The 20,474-nt window shown below is 37.5% G+C and overlaps 1 protein-coding gene across 18 annotated transcripts in view; it reads right to left on the reverse strand.

The window, feature by feature from the left end:
- ANKS1B (ankyrin repeat and sterile alpha motif domain containing 1B) overlaps positions 1-20,474 on the reverse strand; it is a gene marked incomplete at both ends in the record, with an annotated part of 1,159,914 nt that overhangs the window by 404,146 nt on the left and 735,294 nt on the right. For 10 of the 18 annotated variants that reach the window (XM_082666405.1, XM_082666404.1, XM_082666403.1 and 7 more), the window contains one exon: positions 11,446-11,649. In XM_082666405.1, the coding sequence (XP_082522531.1) occupies positions 11,446-11,649 (204 nt within the window). Of the gene's footprint in view, positions 1-11,445; positions 11,650-20,474 lie in introns of those variants that run through there. The other 8 variants (XM_082666412.1, XM_082666409.1, XM_082666411.1 and 5 more) reach the window with 2 other exon arrangements.

A 20,474-nucleotide genomic window follows, 5' to 3' on the forward strand; every position in this document is an offset into this window, starting at 1 on the left:
TATGAAGTAAATAAGGCCTGGAAAGAGTGTATTGTATTTGGCAATTAGTAGTTCATTAGTCACCGCTTAAAAATAATTTCAGGATGTTGACAGAGGCTAACTGTATTGAGGCCTGACTGTATTGAGTAGAAGGGGAAGCCGGGAAGTGTAGACATTTCTTATGAGAAGCTTGGCTGTGAATGGAAGAATAGTAAGCAGGAGAAGCATCTAGAGAAGACAAAGCATTGACGGAGGGTTTTGAAAAAAAAAAATCAGGTTATATCTGAGCTTGTTCAGAGATTGCAGAGAAAAAGGTTTACCCAATGTCACACCATTTATGCTAGAACTGAAAGTAGAATTTATTTTGTCTCTCCCATTAATTGAGATAATATATATGTAAGAGTTTTAAAGACTATGAAGTATGATGAGAATTTAATATGGTATTTTCATTTCTGCTATATCATAACTACTTACCAGGAAGTAAGTGCATTACATTTTTTAAACTATATAACATTCCCTTCATCTCATTTCCCACCAGAAGAACCTCACTGTTATTCATTCAGCAGTTTTTAAATGATTGAACTGGTATGAATGGCCTTTTGTGTGCTTCCTTGTGAGGCATTTATGAAGTAGGTGTTGGCCAACCTGCATGTTTCTGTTCACCTTTTCTGAGCTGACAACTGGATGGGTTATATAGCTATGTAGGCCTGATGAATACCAAATGCTCAGCTCCTTCTTCATGCGGATGCCGCTTTCTGATTAAAAAAATGAGCAGTATAACTCCTGTCAAAGAAAAACTTGAGATATTTTAGATTCTAGGCCTCCTAAGTGTAAGATCTCCTTCAAAACTCTGGAAGGACAACTCTGCCAGCCATCTAAACAGACATTGGCTTATAAACCCAAGATGTTCCACAATGCTTTGGATATGAATCTTAATCATTTTTTCTCAGTCTGACAGAAGGTAAAAGTTTAACCATCTGAAATTTAATTCTGTGGACTCAAGGGCAGAAATCAATGACCTGATATTCAGAAACCTATGTTAATAATTCATTGCATTTTTCTCTCCTCCTAATATGCTTCTATAATTTATAAGTAGAGTCACGGGGCTCTTGCTTCTCAGTACTCTTTTAGATCATATGCTCTTAAATGCAAGAATAGTTCCCAACGTCTACGATGTGTATGGTACACACAGATCGGAGTAGGAAGTCGGGGACATGTGAGCAATGACCTGTAAGATGTTGTTACTATGTCTCTCCAGCTTGAGTCTTCTTGTGGATAAGAATTTGTAGCCATTTATAGTCATACTCATTACACCTTAGAAAGGATTATACTCAAGGGCAAAACATATCTTCCATGAACATTGCTCCTGTTTAATGCAGTGTCTCTTGCATGCATGGAATGACTGCCACTCAGAAGGTCTCATGGTCTGAGGACAGACTTGACCTGGAGGTATACCTTTATTTTTATGACCCTGTGTGTAGCGGTAAGTTTCCTTAGTCTAGACTGCCTATTCTTTGCGTGAGGCAAGGTTTTTCTTCTCTCTTACCTCTCTTCTTGGTTCTCCTCTGAATCATCATTTCCCCCCCCCAAGAACAAAAAGTGCTTATGCTACTTTTGTTTCTCCAGAACCCATATTTTCTGAGTTCGCCCACATATGTTGCCTGAGCAACTCTTATTGAAAATGTTTTCCCTTTGGACTCAAATTGACCTGGGTTTGAATCGTGAGTGCTTTGGGCCAGATATTTAATCTCTCAATAACTAACTTTTGTCATTTGTAAAACTGGAATAACACTATATACTTTATAATATTTGTGGGAGAGGGAAATACAATATATGGAAAAAAGTATATAACAAGTTCTTGATAAATAGTAGTTGTAATATTAAATTGGTTAAATTTCTTTCCTTCCTATAAAATACTACTTATTTAATCATCTATTCCTTTGGGGTGTCTCTATCAGATAGATATCAACTATAAGGATGGCAAACAAATGAATATTTCTTGTAGATGTGATTTATTTAGGGGTCAACAGAGGCTGCAAAGTAAAATGGAAAGAGTGCATGGCTAGAGAGGTAGGAATATCTTGGTTCTGGCCTTGCTAGTTCTCCTATTAACTGGAAGTGTGACCATGTATATGATTATCCATACATGCAAAACTATAAGCTATCAGGAAGATTGCATTTATCACTGATGAGAGAGTAATATCAGATCCTTTACACATTTTAAATTTCATGTAAACCTCAAGTAGATTGACTTTGATTCAATTAAGCAAATATCTACTGAATAACCATTATGGGCTGTGCCTGGCAATGTGAGGGATAATGAACGGAGGATGCATATGCACACATTCTTATTGAGGACTGCTATTGGTTAGATTGTGTCCTTCCCTCAAATTCATACATTGAAGTCTTAACCTCCCAGTACATCAGAATGTGACTTTATCTGAAGACAGGGTTTTTGCAGAGATAGTCTAGTTAAAGTTAGGTCATTAGGGTGGACCCGAATGCAGTATGACTGGTGTCCTTATAAGAAGAGGAAATTTGGACACAGACACACACAGAGGGAAGACAACATGAAAATATGGGGAGAAGACAGGCATCTCCAAGCCAAGGAGAGAGGCATAGAACAGATGCTCCTCTCAGAGCTCTCAACCCAACCCTGCTGACACGTGCTGACATCTCAGACTTCCAGCCTCAGGAACTGTGAGACAGTATATTCCTGTAGTTTATGCTATCCAGTTTGTGGTGCTGTATTACGGCAGCCCCAGCAAATTCATACAAGGACCAATTATGTGCCAGTGACTGGGAAAGTAACACTGAACCAGACACTGTTTTTTCTCTCAGGGGAAGAAGTTAGGTAAAGAAGCAGATAATTCAGCCCTGGATGATAAGCAGGGTGCCATGAGAGGCCACTGAAGAATACTTGAGCAATACCAAATAATTTGTCTTAAAGGGTCCCCTTTAAGGAAGGAAACCCTGAGCCACATTTTGAAATAAGAGTTACCCAGGCTAAAAATGAGTGCAAGAAGGTATTGTTCTGGGCAGAGAACGGTGTGTGCAAAGACATGGATTTGTGAGCAAGTGAGGCACAATTGTAAGACTATAATAATTCAACACACCCAGAGTTTAAAAGGGGTGAAAGGTGAAGCTGAAGGGCTGGGCAGGGTCCAGATCAGTAGAGGAAGTCTCCACAGAGCGAGGAGAAAGACCAGGGTCTTAGGGAATGAGTCTTTCTTGAACAGGGAATCAGGAGGAGATAGGCTATGTTAGGTAGGAGGGAAATCACACAAAACATGAAGGTATGTATTTGGCAGTGAGAGTTCTGGTCTTGGAAAAACAGAGATCCTCTTGAGAAGTTGTGCGGAGGAGGTAGAAAGTAAGGAGAAGTAAGATAAAGAGGTCCCTCAGAGGACCAGAAGTACGACAAACCAGGAGGGCTTGGAGGGCAGGGCCCGCATCCTGTTCAGTGTCTGCAATCTAACAGGGGCTCTATAGACATTTGCTGAGTGAACGAAGGGAGGAATGATGCAACAGTGTGGTTTTAGTGAATTGAGTGGGAACTTCTAAGTCAAAGCAGTTTAGTTTTAAAATCTAGGTGCTGCTGGGGAATTTTAAAAACTTTTTGAGTCTCATTATCTTCGTTATTAGTATGGGGGTACTAATACTTACTGATAGGGATATGGTGAGAATTACATGGGATAATTTACATGAAACTAAATAAGACTTAACAATGCCATCCGATCAATATTTATTGAGAAGCTACTTTACACCAGGCTTTAGGAATACAAAGATAAATAAGACCCACTCTCTGTCTCTAAGGATCTCACTTTCTAGGGTGGAAGGCAGACATCTGAACAGATAACATAATTGCAATGAAATATAATAAGGCCTACCTTAGGCTAAGAAAAGGATGCCAGGAGTGCACAGAGAAGGGGCAGTCATGTAAGCCAGATGACAGAATGGCATTAGGGAATACTTCCTGGAGGAAGTGACGCTTAAGCTCAATCACGAACAATGCTGCACAGTGAGGTGAAGAAGGAAGAGAAAGGAATTCCAAACAGAGGGAATAACAGGCTTCCTCTGCAGCTGTGTTCTTCTAGTTCCTATGCCTGTACTGTTCCCTTGCTGAAAATATACTCCAGTCTGACTGATAAGAGCAAAAACACCCTCTTTGCTCTTGTCAGACTCCTGAAGGCTGGATCTTGCTCTGAATTTCCTCAGCTATTGGCTGGGTTCTCTGTAAACCAAACAGGCTTTCAGGGACCTTGCTGGAGCCGCGTGCCTGATTCCTTCCTCACTTTCTCCTTTCTTCCTTTCCTTCATCCTTCCTCCTTTCATTAAACATTTACTGTGTCTACATGTGTAAGCCAGGGGTTGTACCTGGAGATATAGAGGATCAAAGCATATTTCTAACTCTCAAATCATATTTCTAAGTCAAGTGCAAGGTAGCAGCAAATGATGGCCTATTGACTAGATCTTCCTGTTTTTTTGTAAATAAAGTTATATTTGAACACACCCATTTATTTGTGTATTGTCTACGGTCACTTTCATGATACAATAGAAGTGTTGAATAGTTGAAACAGAGACCATATGTCTTTCAAAACCTAAAATATTTACTATCCGGCCCTTTATAGAAACAAGTTTGCTGAGTCCTGTTCTAGTGTTTGTGTGGGGCGGAGGTGGTGGGGTAGCTGGACAAGTAAACTGGTGATATGGTGCAGCAAGGTGGGGAAGAAGGGCTCCTAACCCATACGTGGAAGGTCAGGGAAGAAGTGACAGTTAAAAGAAGTGACAACTAGGCTAAGAACTAAAGGGTAAAAGGAATTAAGAGGGGAAGGAAGATCATTCTCAGCAGAGACAACAGCATGTGCAAAGGCCAGGCAATGAAAGAAAAAAGCAGTTCTAGACAACAGTAAAGAGAGGAAATGATAACAGATGAGGCTGGACAATAAGTTGGGTCAGAAAGGTCAGAAAGGTCATTTCCTGAGTATGAAAGCCATATTAAGAATTGTGTAAATATAATGTCCCTTAGGGAACTGAGAGTCATTGAAAGATTTTAAGCAGAGTAGTGCTAGAGCAAATGTGTGCTTTAGAAAGATCACCTTGGAGTAATCACTCTGCAGTAACATTTAACACTTGTTGGACATTTATTCTATGCAAGGTCTGTGCTAAATGTGTGGTACACATACAGGTATATGGAAATGTTTACTGAGTAGCTAGACGGTATTGGATGCCAGGTAGAAAGAGGTGAAGAGTAGGGACAGCTACGGATCTACGAGAACCAATGATCTCCCCGATGGATGGACAAGTTGAGCACCACCCACCTTTAGAGGCAGGAGGAGGAAGGGGAACAGGAGTGACTGGAAAGGTCAGTGTAATGTCACAGAACCCAAACAAACTTCAGTGAGGGAATAAATACCAATAGGGAGCAGACAGTGAGAATCAGACATTGAAAGAGGCCAAAGAGAAATGAAGTGAGAAGAGAAAGGGGTGGGGGTGGTAATTTATCAAGAAACAGGTTACAGCTGACTTAAAAGAGAACAAACTGAGTGGAAGGGCTGGGACGCAGGCTGGGTTACAGAAGTAAAGGACGTGACTGGAAATGAGACAACAGAGGTCATTGCCACTGTTTGAGAAATCTGTCCATTTCTCAAGCAATGAAAAATGATTGTGGCTGGATTTCTTAAAATTAGTCTGTAATTCAGCGGTTTTAGCAAGTTTTTAAATTCACGAAGTAAATTCCTCATCCCAGAGATCTGGTCATTTGATTCAATACTGGATATCAAATTATGCAAATATGGTACATGACTAAATTAAAGGCCATTTCATGTGAGCATTAGTTAGGGATGGTAGCTATAGTACTGAATTATTAGAAAATGGGGCAGCATAATTTAATGCTTAAATATGTAATCAGAGTAACTTGCAGGTGGAAGAAAAGGCTCTTTTGTCCTTCGTGTCACCAGATTAGAATTGTGGCTACTGTTTTTTCTGAAGGCCATTCATCCTTCTCAGATGGCCATGCCTGCACATGCCCTCATTTCTGAGTTTTCTGCCGCACAAGCAATCTTCCAAGGCTAATGAGAGCTACAAGAACAATTAATAGCTCTGCCAGCACCAGTATCGTACCCTGCATTTTTAAAGAGCTCAAAATATTAAATAACAAGTCCAAAGAACATCTCTCCTGGACCTCTCATTACATTGATTTTACAGGTGAGTAAACCGAATCATACAGAAGTGAGACAGTGGACGCGAGAAGTCTTACTTCAGTTGTCTCTCACGCCACTGTGAGGCTGTTGCCTGTTACACTTGTAATTAAGCTGTTGTCTAGATAAAGAATGACTCCCTCCTGGCTTTGACTGTTGGTTACCAACAGATTTTAAATGCCAGTTGTTGAAAAAAAAAGATTTTTTTTTCAAAAGTGGGTGTGTAACTACTGGCTTAAATGAGTTTAGAAAATTATAGCTGCACTTTCAATATAAAGCCACCTACTCAACTCAGAGCCTAGCCTGTTTCAGAAGGAAGGCGTAGGGAGTGTGACAGGTATATTTCTCTTATGCCTCTAAATCTCAGTAATTTTATAACATTTTCTTAAACAATATTTGAAACAAGAAAACATCATGGGGGTTATTAGTCTTACTCTAGGGACAATTTATTTTTCTGCTTCACAAGTTTAACTTCGTACTTGGATCATGATATGCTGCTAAGATACTCAAAAGGTCATTTTTATCAGGTCAACTGCAAATGGGGCTCTTATTACAGAAAAGTTATTTATAAGAGGAGAAAAGAAGTAAGTCTATTAGCATGTAAAATGTACCACAAAAATGAAAAAAGTTTCAATTAAATACTAAAAGATCAATCTTGTTCAAATCTTTGGTTCAAATGGATGACTTCCTAGAGCTCTGTGACTCCACTTCAATGTCTGATAGGCAGTACTCACTTTGACCTTCACTAAGTTCTTTATGAATACTACCTACCCAAGTGTACAAAAATGCTAATTCAAGTAGGGCTCCAGGTATTATTTTTATATCTTACTCTGTGCACATTTTGAACATTTTAACAGTGGTTAAAGCACCCCAAGTCAACCTAGACGGCAATTGCTAGAAAACGCAGGAGATGCTAAAAAAAATAAGTTGGTATAATTTCATTCTTCCCCCCTTTTGATTAGAGTTTACAAATATGACTGTTAGCTAGAACATGGTGAGGCTATGGGTCAGTTTTCCAAGTAATATACACTTCTTAATACAGTCTTTGGACTACAAATCTACCATAACACTGCCAGTGTTTTGATGTTATTGGTATCTTTATTTTCCATTACTCCGTGCTCTGACAGATTTTACCTCTTCCATTGCCTACTGTAATTTGCTTCTGAAAAAACAATTGCTGGTAAGTAATATGCTGAAGGACGGTGATTATACAGTAGGATGAGGGGCAAGGTCCCCATGATGTAGTGTGTGCATACACGTGTGTGTGTGAGCATATGAAGGAATGTGTATGCACTGTGTATGTAAATAATATGATATGTCCGAGAGCAATACTGTAACCTGCTTGAGGTCAAAGACGATATATTGTTTACTGTTATATCCCTAGTAATTAACACTGTCCTTAGCATATTGAAAATGTTTAAGGAGTGTTTGTTGCATGAATGAAAGAAGGGTGCTAATGCTCTACGTTCCCACTGGCAAAACAAGGCTTCCAGTTTAAAAATGAGGCCAGAGGTTCGTCTACAATAATCTGCTGTACATCCGGCGTTTATGGGGAGATTTCTACGTACACAACATTATGCTAGGAGTGTGAGAAAGGCAAGGAAATTGAATACACAGAACTTGGACTTGAAGTGCTTCCAGTCTAGTTGGGGAGACAAGATATATACAAGTGAAAACTTAACTCCTAATTCTAGAGAGTGAATCATGGCATGCCAAATGTTATTTTTCATGCCAAATACAACCACTATATGAGATCAGAGAAAAGAGAGGCTGCTAAGGACTGGAGTCCTTAAGAAAAGCTATACAAACTGGGTAGAAACGGAGTTAGATCTTAGAGGATAAAAGACAGAGGGGAAGGAAAGGAAATAGCTGTGAGGGTTGAGGGAGAGTACAAATGAGCAGATCAAGACAAGAACAGATATTAATAGTTTGAGACAAATTTTAGGAAGCAGTCATCAGACTAGGAAAAGACATGATGATCGAAACGTATATAATAAGAAAGCAAATCATCATGGGCATTTTGTACAATAATCACTTCATACTTAAACTCCTTAGTGAAAAGAAAAAAGGTAATGTTGAAACAGACACATTCTATATGTGGCAAAGTTGGGGAAAACAGGTGGGATGTCAGAGGACCACGGTGGCGTTCCCAGAGGCTAGTGAGTAGAAGGTAGACATGCCTAACTAGACGGGAGCTGATGATATATGACATCAGAGGGAATGAACAGGTAGAGTGGGGCCTGGATAAGTCTTTAGACAAAGGGTTTCTGTGTTGAAGTTTCAGACTTTTGATTGCAACATAGATCTGACTTTCCCAAAGTCTTAGGTGACCAGATGTACTTTTGTAGCTGTCCTTTGTACCAATTTCCATTTGTTTTACATTTTTAAGGCTACATAAATGTCAATACTGTGTACAAAACTATTCTGCAAACCACGACCAGTTACATAAAGAAAAAGTTTGGAATTCTGACTTTCAGATATTTTTAAAAAATTGACACATCAATAAAATCAAGAATAAGTGTTAAGAGCCCAAAGGAGAAGCAATGATTGATAAATATTTTAAAATAAATGGGGGTCCTTCTTTTCTAACCATGCCTAGAAATTGATGTAAGAAATCTTTATTAAAGTTAATCATAGCCATGTGGATAAATCATCCATATATTGTGTTTACGTGTAAGAGTACATAGAACAGAGTTAACAAAAAAAATTTGTAAAGCTTTCAGTAAATACTTTGAAAGTTACTTATGTGAACCCTTTGAAACTCATATTCATGAATGGAATATTGATTAAATGAAAAATTAACTCTTGAGAATGTTTCCTAAATAAAATATATCAATGCATGGATGTACTATGATATTTCAACCAACATTAATTATATCCTTTTGATGTCTCTAAAAAAGCGAATAAGACCTGCACTACATCATAGTTAATAGGAGTGTGGTGCTTGTTGCTTAGGCAACAGGATGAATAAATGCAGGTCAGAATGTGCTTCAAGAAAAACAAAAGCTAGAATATGATACTGAGTGCAGATTAAGCAAGTCCAACAGATTATTTTCACCATTAATGAAATCTATTTCTTAAAGTTGGCTGATCATATTAGTGTACTTTAAGTTCATAATTAAATTAGATTATGGAGATCAATAAATAATTTTTATAGAATAGAAATTGATTTTTTTATGATACAAGCAGCAAATAAGTGGTGTACAGCAGCATGTAAAGCGATGATTGGTAACACTTTTATGATTTGCTTCATTTTCATAATTAACTCCTCTGAATGATAACTCAAATTTTTAAAGTTAATTCTGTTTCATGTAGAAAGTATTTGATTATTCTGAATTAACCATGTTTTCTTAATTTCTGAAAAATTATATACAATAATTGGAATTTTAAAAATAAAGACAACAATCTATGGAGAAGATCAGACCTTGGTTTTGTCACATACGTCCAGGATTTTTTGCCTCCTGGATACATTTTGGAGTGCTTATACATATTTCATTCATGAATGTTTTTTCCGATCTCCAAATGCTTATTGGAAACGTTTGGTTAACCTTTGCATTGGGCTTTCAAAAAGGGATTATATTTACTCAAAAGTGTTTAACATTCAGAGGAAAGTTATGCTGAATTAAAATTTTCCAAGCAGACAATCCAGAGAATCCAAAGACCTACCTAACTTCTCATGGGACCAGAATAAATTTGGACACAGGTTTGAGAAGTGGGAATGAGAGAGTCTTATTTCAAGTAGAGATAAGGAGAAAGAATAAAGACTTATCCAAATGCGCAGTAAATATAACGACAATGAGAAGACTTTCATTCTACTCGACGGTTCCTCTAATTCTTAGTGTCACCTGTTTAGTGTCCTAAGTCTGTCCTAATTCTGCTCAGTCTGTCCTAAGACTCTTATAGCAATTGAAGCAATTTCACTTTTCCCCTATTTTAATACCCACAATATCTGTCTAATCTGTGACAGTATTCTTAAACATGAGAAAAATAACAGTAGCTGCAGGTCTCATTATAAAAACAGCTTCATAAAGAGTTCTATGGATACAGTTACATAGAGCTCATATGTCTTACTACATTTATGCAGCTTTAAAAGGAAAAACTCATGGGGCACACATTTTTGGAGAAGCAGCAGAAGTTTAACAGTCTGAATAATTTTCAAATCTACAATAGTCAAGTCAAGCTTGGAGAAAATAATCTCTAATGGAAATAAAAAGACATGCCTAGCTCTCAGTACTGTGTTATCAATTTCGTTACTAATAGGCTTCAGGTGTCAGACCCAGCATTTTATTTAGACATAGCTATTGATTGTTTCTGCAAGCCATTTTGTGCTACATGCCTATGTTATGTAGCTCTGTCTAAATTTAGGGATCAGTAATATGTGTGATGGGACCTTAAAAGCAAAGAAAGCTAATAAGGACTGTGACGTAGCTTAACAAGGGAAACTGATGAGCACTGGGGGAGGTATGTGAATGATCAGAAAGCTGTATTATGGGTCTGCACGTTTCCCCATCCTCCTTTCTCACCTATATTCGTCGCAGTGGGAAGTTTGCACATATCAGGTTTAGATTGCAGGCAGACCAGTATTCAGAAGTACATGAATGTACTTAGTCCATCAGCCTCTCTTTCTAGATATTGACAGTTAATTGATGGAAGTGTTTGTTTTCTACATAAAGTAATAAACAATACCTCATTGCTCTTCAATCAGCATGTGAAGTAAGTGAAAGCTGTCTATAATAGAACATTTGAATCAGTTTGCTAACGAACTAAAGGTCATCCACACAATTTAAACTGCTTATTGAACAATTACCAGGAAAAAAAATGACCTGCACACCGTAAACAGAACAAATTGTCTAATTAATTACTAAACGCTGATGCGCAAATGAAATAATATGTGTTAGGAATCTAGAATTAACTGAAGAGTTCTATAACCTAACTGGGTATTCTGAGATTACAAATCTATAAAAATCACACAAAGAATGACAGGGAGAATATAAATGTTAATCTTCTTTCACTGCCTATAAATAGTACTCTCACCGGTTCATTCATATAATACACATGTATACAGATGCACATAGATCTCATTTCTCAGCAAGTGCCTATATGTTACACAGTAAGTTCAGTCCTAAGGGCATCCGATTTTCTAATGCGGTTACGTATATAAAATTGACCGGTTTTGGTGCAAATCAGGCTGCCTCTGAGCCGTGTAAGACACATAAGAAGCAAAGACAGACAAAAGGCAGCTCCGTGGCCACAGAGAGCATCTTACCATAAACTGCACATTGTCAAATCCATTAGCCATCAGGTGGTTCTCGTACTGAGGTAGCCCAATGCTTTCCAACCATTGTCCCACTGTTTGGACAGGGCATCTGGGTCCTGTAAGAGGATGAAGAGGGAAGCGTTTAAGCAGGGAGTAGCCGTCCACGGGGTAATAGCGGTAGTCCTGGGCTGAGAGGTGGCATTGCCACATCATGCTCCTGGGAAAGTTGCTATCAAAGGAGCCCGCCAGCTTGACAGATTAATGTTCTCAGCGAGAGAGCAAAGTCAGAAGTAAAACATAGTTTGCCAGGCAGGCTGTGGAGTATGACTTGATCCTAGCTCCACATTTCTTACATATTAATCTTTACTACCGACCAGTACGTCACACAGCCCCCAAAACCAGGCAGCAGAAGAAGGCATATCAAGCTGTCGGCTTGGGCTGGTCTGCGTTCTGTGTGATTGTTGGAGTACTCCACAATGAGCAGTGCACGGCCAGCAGCCAGAATTCTTTTTATCAAGTACTCCTACACTCATCAGTATGCAGCTCCATGCTCCTTGCTCCCCCTCGCTCGCTCCCCTTCATTACCCAGCCCAGGCTACACCTCGCATTTTCAATAATAGCCATCAGATAAGGCAGATTTTTTTTGTCTGCAAGCTGTAAGCCTGCTGCTGCTGCTTCCTCCTACACACCCATCCAACCGTCAATCTTGAATGATGAGAGCAGTCAAAACAAATGCAGAAAATAGCAAGATTCAAAAGCAAACCAAAGTGCTTAAATCTGAATTGAATCTTCATACGGGTTACACGTTACAGAGCTATTTGTTGTGGAATTTTACGTTTCAAAAGAAACACCAGGAAATGCAAAGCTTTAACTATAGCTTATAGGGGAGCTCCTGACAGGTTCCCTTTTTGCTCTTCTTTCCTTCCCTTCCCTTCCTTTTTTTCTAAATGCAGCACAGATAAATGTTTCTGATCTAAAGCTTTACAGTGTTTGGAGAACAATTATTCTCTTTCTTTACCTTGCTGTATCAAAATGAACCACTCTGAGGTTTTTTTTTTTTCTTCTTGAATTGCTGCAAAATACAGAAACTGCATCGCAATCTTGAAGTCAAGATAATTCATTTCTCGTTTGCGAGGCTTCTTCCAAACAAAAATATTATTAGGCACAAGAAATCCTTTTCCTCTCTGATATTTATAACCCAGTCTACCAGGGTTGACATTCTAAATTAGCTACAGAGGTAACATTACTAGGTAGAATTTTTTAATAAAGAAGAAGAGCCCTAACCAAAAATAATTTAAGAATAGCAGATGTAAATGTGTGAGTTTTACTGAATGGCAGACAGACTAATTTATTTAATAATTGAGAGAAACCAGAGATTAATAATAGAACCCATAGGAATAGATCATGGAACGAATAGACTCTTACTTAAGATTGAGAGAGAACTTGCAGAGAGGTTAGTCTACCCTCTCTCTTAATGCAGGAATCCCTTGTCACAGTGTTCCTGGAAGAATATCATCCAATTTAGGCTTGAATACTGCCTGTAACAGAGCTCTTACTACTTATCAAGAAGCCTCCATTTATTAGAAAGGCATTTTACTTCCTGGCTGACTCCTACTCACTCAATCCAGCTCTGCCTTTGGAGTCACACAGACTGGGAACACTGCCTTTAACACATAAAGTGTTTTAAAAATTAAAGATAACTCTCATCCCCCCAGAACAGTCCTGGCACATAGTAAGTGCTCAGCAAATATTTATTGAATAAATGAAACATGACTTTCCTTCTTTCCCAAAATCTTATCTTTCTTTGTTTCGTTTCTCTTTTGAAGAACATTGTCAACCTCCCTAGCACACAGACGTTAAACTGCAAAACATCTTGCACTCCCCCTCTCGCCGCTGACATCAGTTCCCAAGTTCCACTCATCCCTCATCGTAGTATCTCTTGCATCCATTTCCTTGATTCGAATTCCTCTTTCATATTTATGGAACTGACATCTAGTGTGATTTTGCTCTCTTAGTTCAGGCCCACCTGGTGTAATACAACTACGGCCTCTGTGTTCGTCTTCTTACCTCTGATTTTTTAAAATCTAGTTTATACGTGGATGTCGCAATAATCTCTTTAAGACAGTTTTGATTATCACTCCTTATTTAAAAACTCTGGCATGGCTTCAATTGGCTTCAAAATAAACTCCCAACTCCTTTGATGACATTTTAGGGTCTTCATGATTTCTACAAATCCTCTAATTTTATTTCTGTTCCCTCAGTGCTCCAAGCACGTGGGATCACTGGCTTGTCTTTAATGGCAGCCTGTAACATACTTGGGTTTCTTTTATTATGTCCCCACATTTATGCCTCTTCTTTGGCTTTGGATCAGATGATATTTCCTTTATGAAACCCTTTCTATTTCCCCTAACAGGAATGTTTTAAGTGGCATTTACAGACCATCTATTATAACAAATATTTTTTGTCTAACATTATAGTTATTTGTGTACAAGATGTATTTTTTGGATGTAGGAATATGTCTTGCTAATATTAAAAGTAGTAAGGATTCTTTATGTACCTGTTAAATCAAATAATGCAATTTTCATTTCACAATCCAAACTATATAAAATCTTCCTAGTTTCAGATTAAAATTTTTTAAAGTCTATCCCAAGTCTCTGAATTTTTTATTTAAAGAAGATACCTAGGTTTTTAAATAGAAACGATTGGGTTCTAGATCTCTTAAGAAGGTCAAAAAGTTTGTAGCAGTTTAGGAATCTGTTTTAAGGAATTCAGGTTGCTCAATATTACCTATATGAGAAGTTGATAGCAAGACACTATTTGTCCTTGGCCAGCTCTAAAGCTGGTACACGGTGGAGTTAAAGGTAGGCGCCAATTACAGCCTCTCCTAGGGTCACATCCACATTGTTCCTCCTCATCATTTTAAGCTATGAGTAGGTGGATAAGCTACACAAAGATCGAGCAAACATGACAATAATTTTTTGGTTTGGTAAAGCATATGCTGATTGGCCAGCTCCTCAAATCTCACCTCATCTCCTAAGATGCAAACCAGGGACCAAGTACCTAGAAGAGTGCTACACACATTCTAGGCATTAAATGGCCTTTGTTAAATGAATGAACACATGACATTGGAAATGGCTTTCGTGAGATTTTCATTTCTTAAAAGAAAGAGAGAGAGAAGGAGAGAGAGAGTGAGAGTGAGAATGAGAGTATGAGAGAGAGAGAGAGAGAGAGAGACCTTATTTCAAGTTTCAGGCTGCTGTACAGAAACAGCTCAGAGAGAATACTGGTTACTAATCACTTTACAAATCTTTATATAGACTGACTGAATTTTATTCTTTTAACTATTCAATCATTCAGTTTCAACTCAGTAATTCTCATACGTTGGTGAAAGGTTTTAATGCAGCGGGGAAGTGAATTGGGAGAAACTGGGGTAGGAGGAGGTGGTGAGGGAGAGGAAGGAAGAAGAATGAGACCTTGAATCATGCTGTTTCTGGTTCTGTTAAAGTATTTTCTCATGAGCCAAACCACTGAAAGAACCCTTGTTTGGGTCTGAAGATCACTTTTTAAATAGTGTTTACATACATTTCTTACTTTACTTGCAATACTTTCTTGGAGTCTTAAAATTCTTAAGCATGACATCACATTATTGGGCAGGTCTCTTTATTCAACTAGAACTTCTTTAAGTTCCAAAAGGAAGCTAAGAGGAGGGAAAGAAGAGCTAACAGTTGTTGCTCAGGGCTACTGTGTTCCAGGCACTGTGGTGTGGATTATTAGCCCCACTTACAGATAAGGAATCCGAAGTTCAGTGTATGTGATGAAACCAGGAATTTCTTTTGCATAGTCTTTTAAAAAATAATTCTGGGGGTTCCACTTCCAGAATGGCAAGGTGAGGAGCTCCATGGACCTTCTCCCCAGCCAAACAAACATAACTGGAAAAAACTGGATAAAAAACCAAAACAAAACCACCATTTAAAGTCTCTGGAAATTGTCCTAAGAACATACAGAGGATGAAGAAAGATTTATTCAAGAAAATCTACTAAAACTTGGTAAGAACAGAGAGCGTCTATGGCACTTGAGCCATGACCTGTTCCCTCCCACCCTTCCTTCCCTAGCTCAGTTTGAAAGAAGCTCCACTCTGGGTGGGTGTGCCCAAGAGGATGGGCTCCTCTCGCCTCAGAGCCCATCCAAGGGATATGGTATCTTATCTAAAGGGGCAGGCCAGCAGCATTTCTAATACCCTCCAACTCCAAGTTATAGAAGTTAAATTCTTGGTGAACACAGCTGAGAGGTCATGCAGCCTCTATTCACAAAGTGGAGGCTCTATCCTACTTGTGGGAGGCCAAGAATAGTGAGGCCCTGATTGCCCTCATTCCCGCTTGCTTGTAGGGCTGAGGTTGCATGTCTAGAAAGGCAGGCTGAGATGAGAAGATCAGGGGCTACCATCCCTGCCCAGTGCCCAGAGCAGTGGCTCAAAGATTTTGCCAAAGCATCCTTAAATACAGACAGCTCTATCTCAAGGAACTGATTTTATTTGAAAGAGAGTACGAGGAAGTTCAAGCTCAAGGTGATTATTAAAAACAATGGAGATTTTGGGGTAAGCGATTAAAAGAAGCCATTAGGACAACAAGCTAAAGCTAAATGGTAGCCAGATAGTTTTAGAGAACAAGGGAAAGACATAGTTAAGAAATGCCCTCTTGGGGTAAGACCAAACTTCAAAGACTGGCCTCAAAACCTACTCCTGCCCAAATGCAATTGGACCAGACTCTGGAGCAATTTGTGTATAAGGGAATTGTCAAAAACAAGAGAGCATCCAGCTGGCAATTAGGGAAAGCTAATACCTGAGTGTGATACTAAATGAGGCAGACAGCTTAACAGAAAGATTAGGGAAAGATACAAAGAGGACTCTGCTATCATCATTATCATCCCTGGATGACTATGCACATGGTCAAGGCTCTACCCATGAATGGAGAAATACCATGTAATATATCCATAAAATGGAATATTATTTGGCAATAAAAAGAAATAAATTGCTGATAGATACTACGATATGGATAAACCTTGAAAACGTGCTAAGTGAAAGAAGCCAGTCACAAAATACCATATATTTTATGATTCCATTTATATGAAATATCCATAATAGGCGAATCTATAGAAACAAAATAGATTAGTGGTTGCCTCGCTATAGGGATGGGGAATTGGGAGTAAAAGGGGAATGACTGTTGATGGATATGGTGTTTCTTTTTAGGGTGATAAAAAAGTTTTAAAATTCACTGTGGTGATCATTGTACAACTCTGAATATACTACAAACTACTGAATTATACACTTTGGGTGAACTGAATGATATGTAAATTATATCTGTATAATTTACAGTTATTGAATAATAATAATAAAAATATAACAGTTCTTAAATTTTCTATAAATTTATAACAACACAAAACACACACATAATTGCATATTAAAATACACTGTTATTGTTTTATGTATTAGTATTTTTAGTGCTCTATTTTTTTTTCTTTTTCTATTTTTCTTGGTTACTCCTTGCCCGAGTCCCTCCAAACCATCTGTATCATCCATTCTCTCATCAAGGTAATTCATGTTAACAAACTAGTATGTATCTTCACATGTATTTATCCACTGCTGAATCACACACACACACACACACACACACACACACACACACACTTCACAGCTATGTACAAATATATATGCATATATATATATATATATATATATACACACACACACACATGCATGAGAAGTATATGTAGGGGTATTTTTGGATATTGTTTCTTAAAAATAGAATCTTACCACACGTTTCTGAACTCTACTTTCCTCATTTAACAAAGCTTTATGAAATTATAACAAGTAAATAAGCTCTAATTTGTTCTTTTAAATAGCTGCATAATAGTCCACACGATATTTTGTTCGGTTCTTTGCCTGTTATCTCTAGGCTCAACTTTTCATTTTCTTTTTTAAAAGTTCATATTTTGAGATAATTGTATATTCATGCAGTTATAAGACACAGTAAGAAAGAGATTCTGTATAGACTCACCCAGTTTTCCCCAATGGTAACATCTTGTACAACTGTAGTATATCACAACCAGATAGCTGGTATTGATAAAATCCATTATTATTCATATTTCACCAGGTTTACATGCACTCATTTGTCTGTGTGTGTATATGTTTAGTTCTATGCAATTTTATCACATGTGTGGATTGTGTGACCATCACTACAGTCAAGATAAAGACAGTATCACTACAAGGAACGCTTCTGCTATCTTTTCATAGCCATGGCCATCTCTCTCCCTGTCCACTCTTTAACCTCTCGCAACTACTAATCTGTTCTCCATCTCTATCATTTTGTCATTTCAAGAATATTATATGAATGGAATCATACAGTATATAACCTTTGGGATTGGCTTTCTTTCATTTGGCATGATTCCCTTGAAATCCATACATATTATTCTGTTTGTCAATAGGTCATTCCTATGTACTGCTGGGGACTATTCCATGATGGGTGTACGATAGCTTGCTTAATGATTCAGCCATTGAAGGACATCTGAGTTGGTTCCAGTTTTTGGCTCTTATGAATAAAGCTGTTATAAACATTTTTGTATAGTTTTTTATGTGAAAGTAAGTTTACATTTCTCTGGGATAAATGACCTATAGCTAGCACCACACTTAACCATGAAAGACTGAATGTGTTCTTGCTATGTTCAGGAAACAAGGCAAGGATGTCCACTCTCACCATTTCTATCTAACATTGTACTGGAGGTTCTAGCCAGCACAATAAATCACGAAAAATAAATAAAATGCATACAGGTTGGAAAGGAAGAAGTAAAACTGTTTATGTTCACATATGACATGATTATCTGTATATAAAATCTCATGAGATTCACATAAAAGCTACAGAATAAATGAGATTAGCAAGATCAATAGGATATAAGATCAATAAGATATAAGGAATACAAGATAAATATCGAAAATTATTTGTATTTCTATATACTAACAATAAACAATCAGAACTTGAAATTAAAAAATCACAATTTACAATAGCATCAAAAACATGAAATTCTAAGGAATGAACTGTCAAAAGATGTGCCAGACTAGTACACTTAAAATTACAAAGCATTGCTGAAAGAAATCATATAGGACCTAAATAAATGGAAAGGTATACTGTGTTCATGAATCGGAGGACTCAAAATTGTTAACGTGTTAGTTCTTCCCAAATCTATCTGTAGATTCAATGTAAACCTAAAAAGAATCCCAGGAGGAATTTTTGGTTTTTTGGTTTTTTTGGTGGAAATTGTCAAGCTTCTCCTAAAATTCATACAGAAATGCAAAGGACGAAGAATGAACAAAATAACTTTGAAAAAGAATAATAAAGTTAGAGAAGGTCAATTCTTGACTCCAAGACTTACTAGAAAGCTATGGTCATCAAGATAGTGGTGTATTGATTTAATACAGACATGCAGATCAATAGAACAGAATAAAGGGTTTAGAAATTGACATCATATAGAAGATCAATTTATTTTTGACAAAGGTAATTCTATGGAGAAAGGAGAGACTTTTCAATGAATAATGCTGGAACAGTTAGAGATCCATATGCAGAAAAAATAGATTTCAAGTCATATCTCATACCATATATAAAAATTAGCTAAAAATCATAGGCCCAAATATAAAATCTAAAACTATAAAACTTTTAGAAGAAAATTTAGGAAACTAATTTAGGAAAAATCTTGAACTTGGGTTAGGCAACAAAAGCACAATTGTAAAAGAAAAAATGATCATTAGGATTCATGAAAAAATTTTTTTTAATTCCGCTCTTTGAAAGACACTCTTACAAGAATGAAAAGGCAAACTGCTGACTAGAAGAAAACATTTGCAAATTGCATGTGATAACAGACTTGTATTCAGAATATATAAAGAACTCTCAAAACTCAGTAATAAGGAAACAAACCAATTTTTATAATGGGCAAAAGATCTGAACAGAGATTTCACCAGAGAAGACATATGGATGGCAAATATGCCTGTGAAAAGATGTTCAGCATCATTAGACATTAGGAAAGTGCAAACCTATAATGAAAACCATAATGTGATACCACTTACTAGAATGTCTAAAATTTAAAAAGGCTGACCACACCAAGTGTTGACAATGATGTGAATCAGCTGGAACTCTCAGACAATGCTGGTGGGAATGTATAATGGCACAACCACTTTGGGAAATAGTTTGATAGCTTCTTAGAAAGTCATATATACCTCTTTTACATGGCCCAGCTATTCTACTGTTGGGTACTTACCTAAGATAAATAAAAGCATATGCCGTGCAGAGACTTGAATACGAATGTTTATAGCAGCCTTATTTTTAATAGCCTACAACTGGAAACAGCCTAAAGTCCATCAACAGGTGAATAAACAAATTGTAGTATACCAGCACAGTGTAATAATACTCAGCAATAAAAAGGAACGAATAGTTGATGCATTCATCACACGGAATAAATGTCAAAATAATTTTGCAGAGTAAGAGAAACCAGACCCTCCAGAACAGTGTAGATTCTGTATGATTCCATTTACATAAAATTCTGGAGAATGCAAACTTATCTATACTGACAGAAAATAGATCAGTGACTACCTGGGAGTGGAAAGAAGGGGAGTGAAAGGGATTATAAAGGAACATGAGGAAACTTTTGGAGGTGATGGATATTTATTGTCTTGAGTGTGGTGATGGTTTCACAGGTGTATCTAATTGTTAAACATCATACTGTACACTTTAAATATGTGCAGTTTATTGTAGTTCAATTATACTTCAATAAACCTAGTTTTAAAAGTTTTTCAAAAGTAGGAAAAGGAAATAAAGAATGATAGGAGAAGAAAGTGACTCATATTAAACAAAATTGTCAAGGAATGCCTCTCTGAAAAGGTGAAATTTGAACAGAGACTGGAACGTGGTGAAGGAACAAGCTGTTCTGGTATTTAGGAAAAAGAGAATTTGAGGCAGTGGGAAGAGTAAGTTCAAAGGCCAATATCCTACCCTATG

This window comes from Grampus griseus (assembly GCF_964374135.1).
Source record: "Grampus griseus genome assembly, chromosome: 11".
Lineage (NCBI taxonomy): Eukaryota > Metazoa > Chordata > Mammalia > Artiodactyla > Delphinidae > Grampus > Grampus griseus.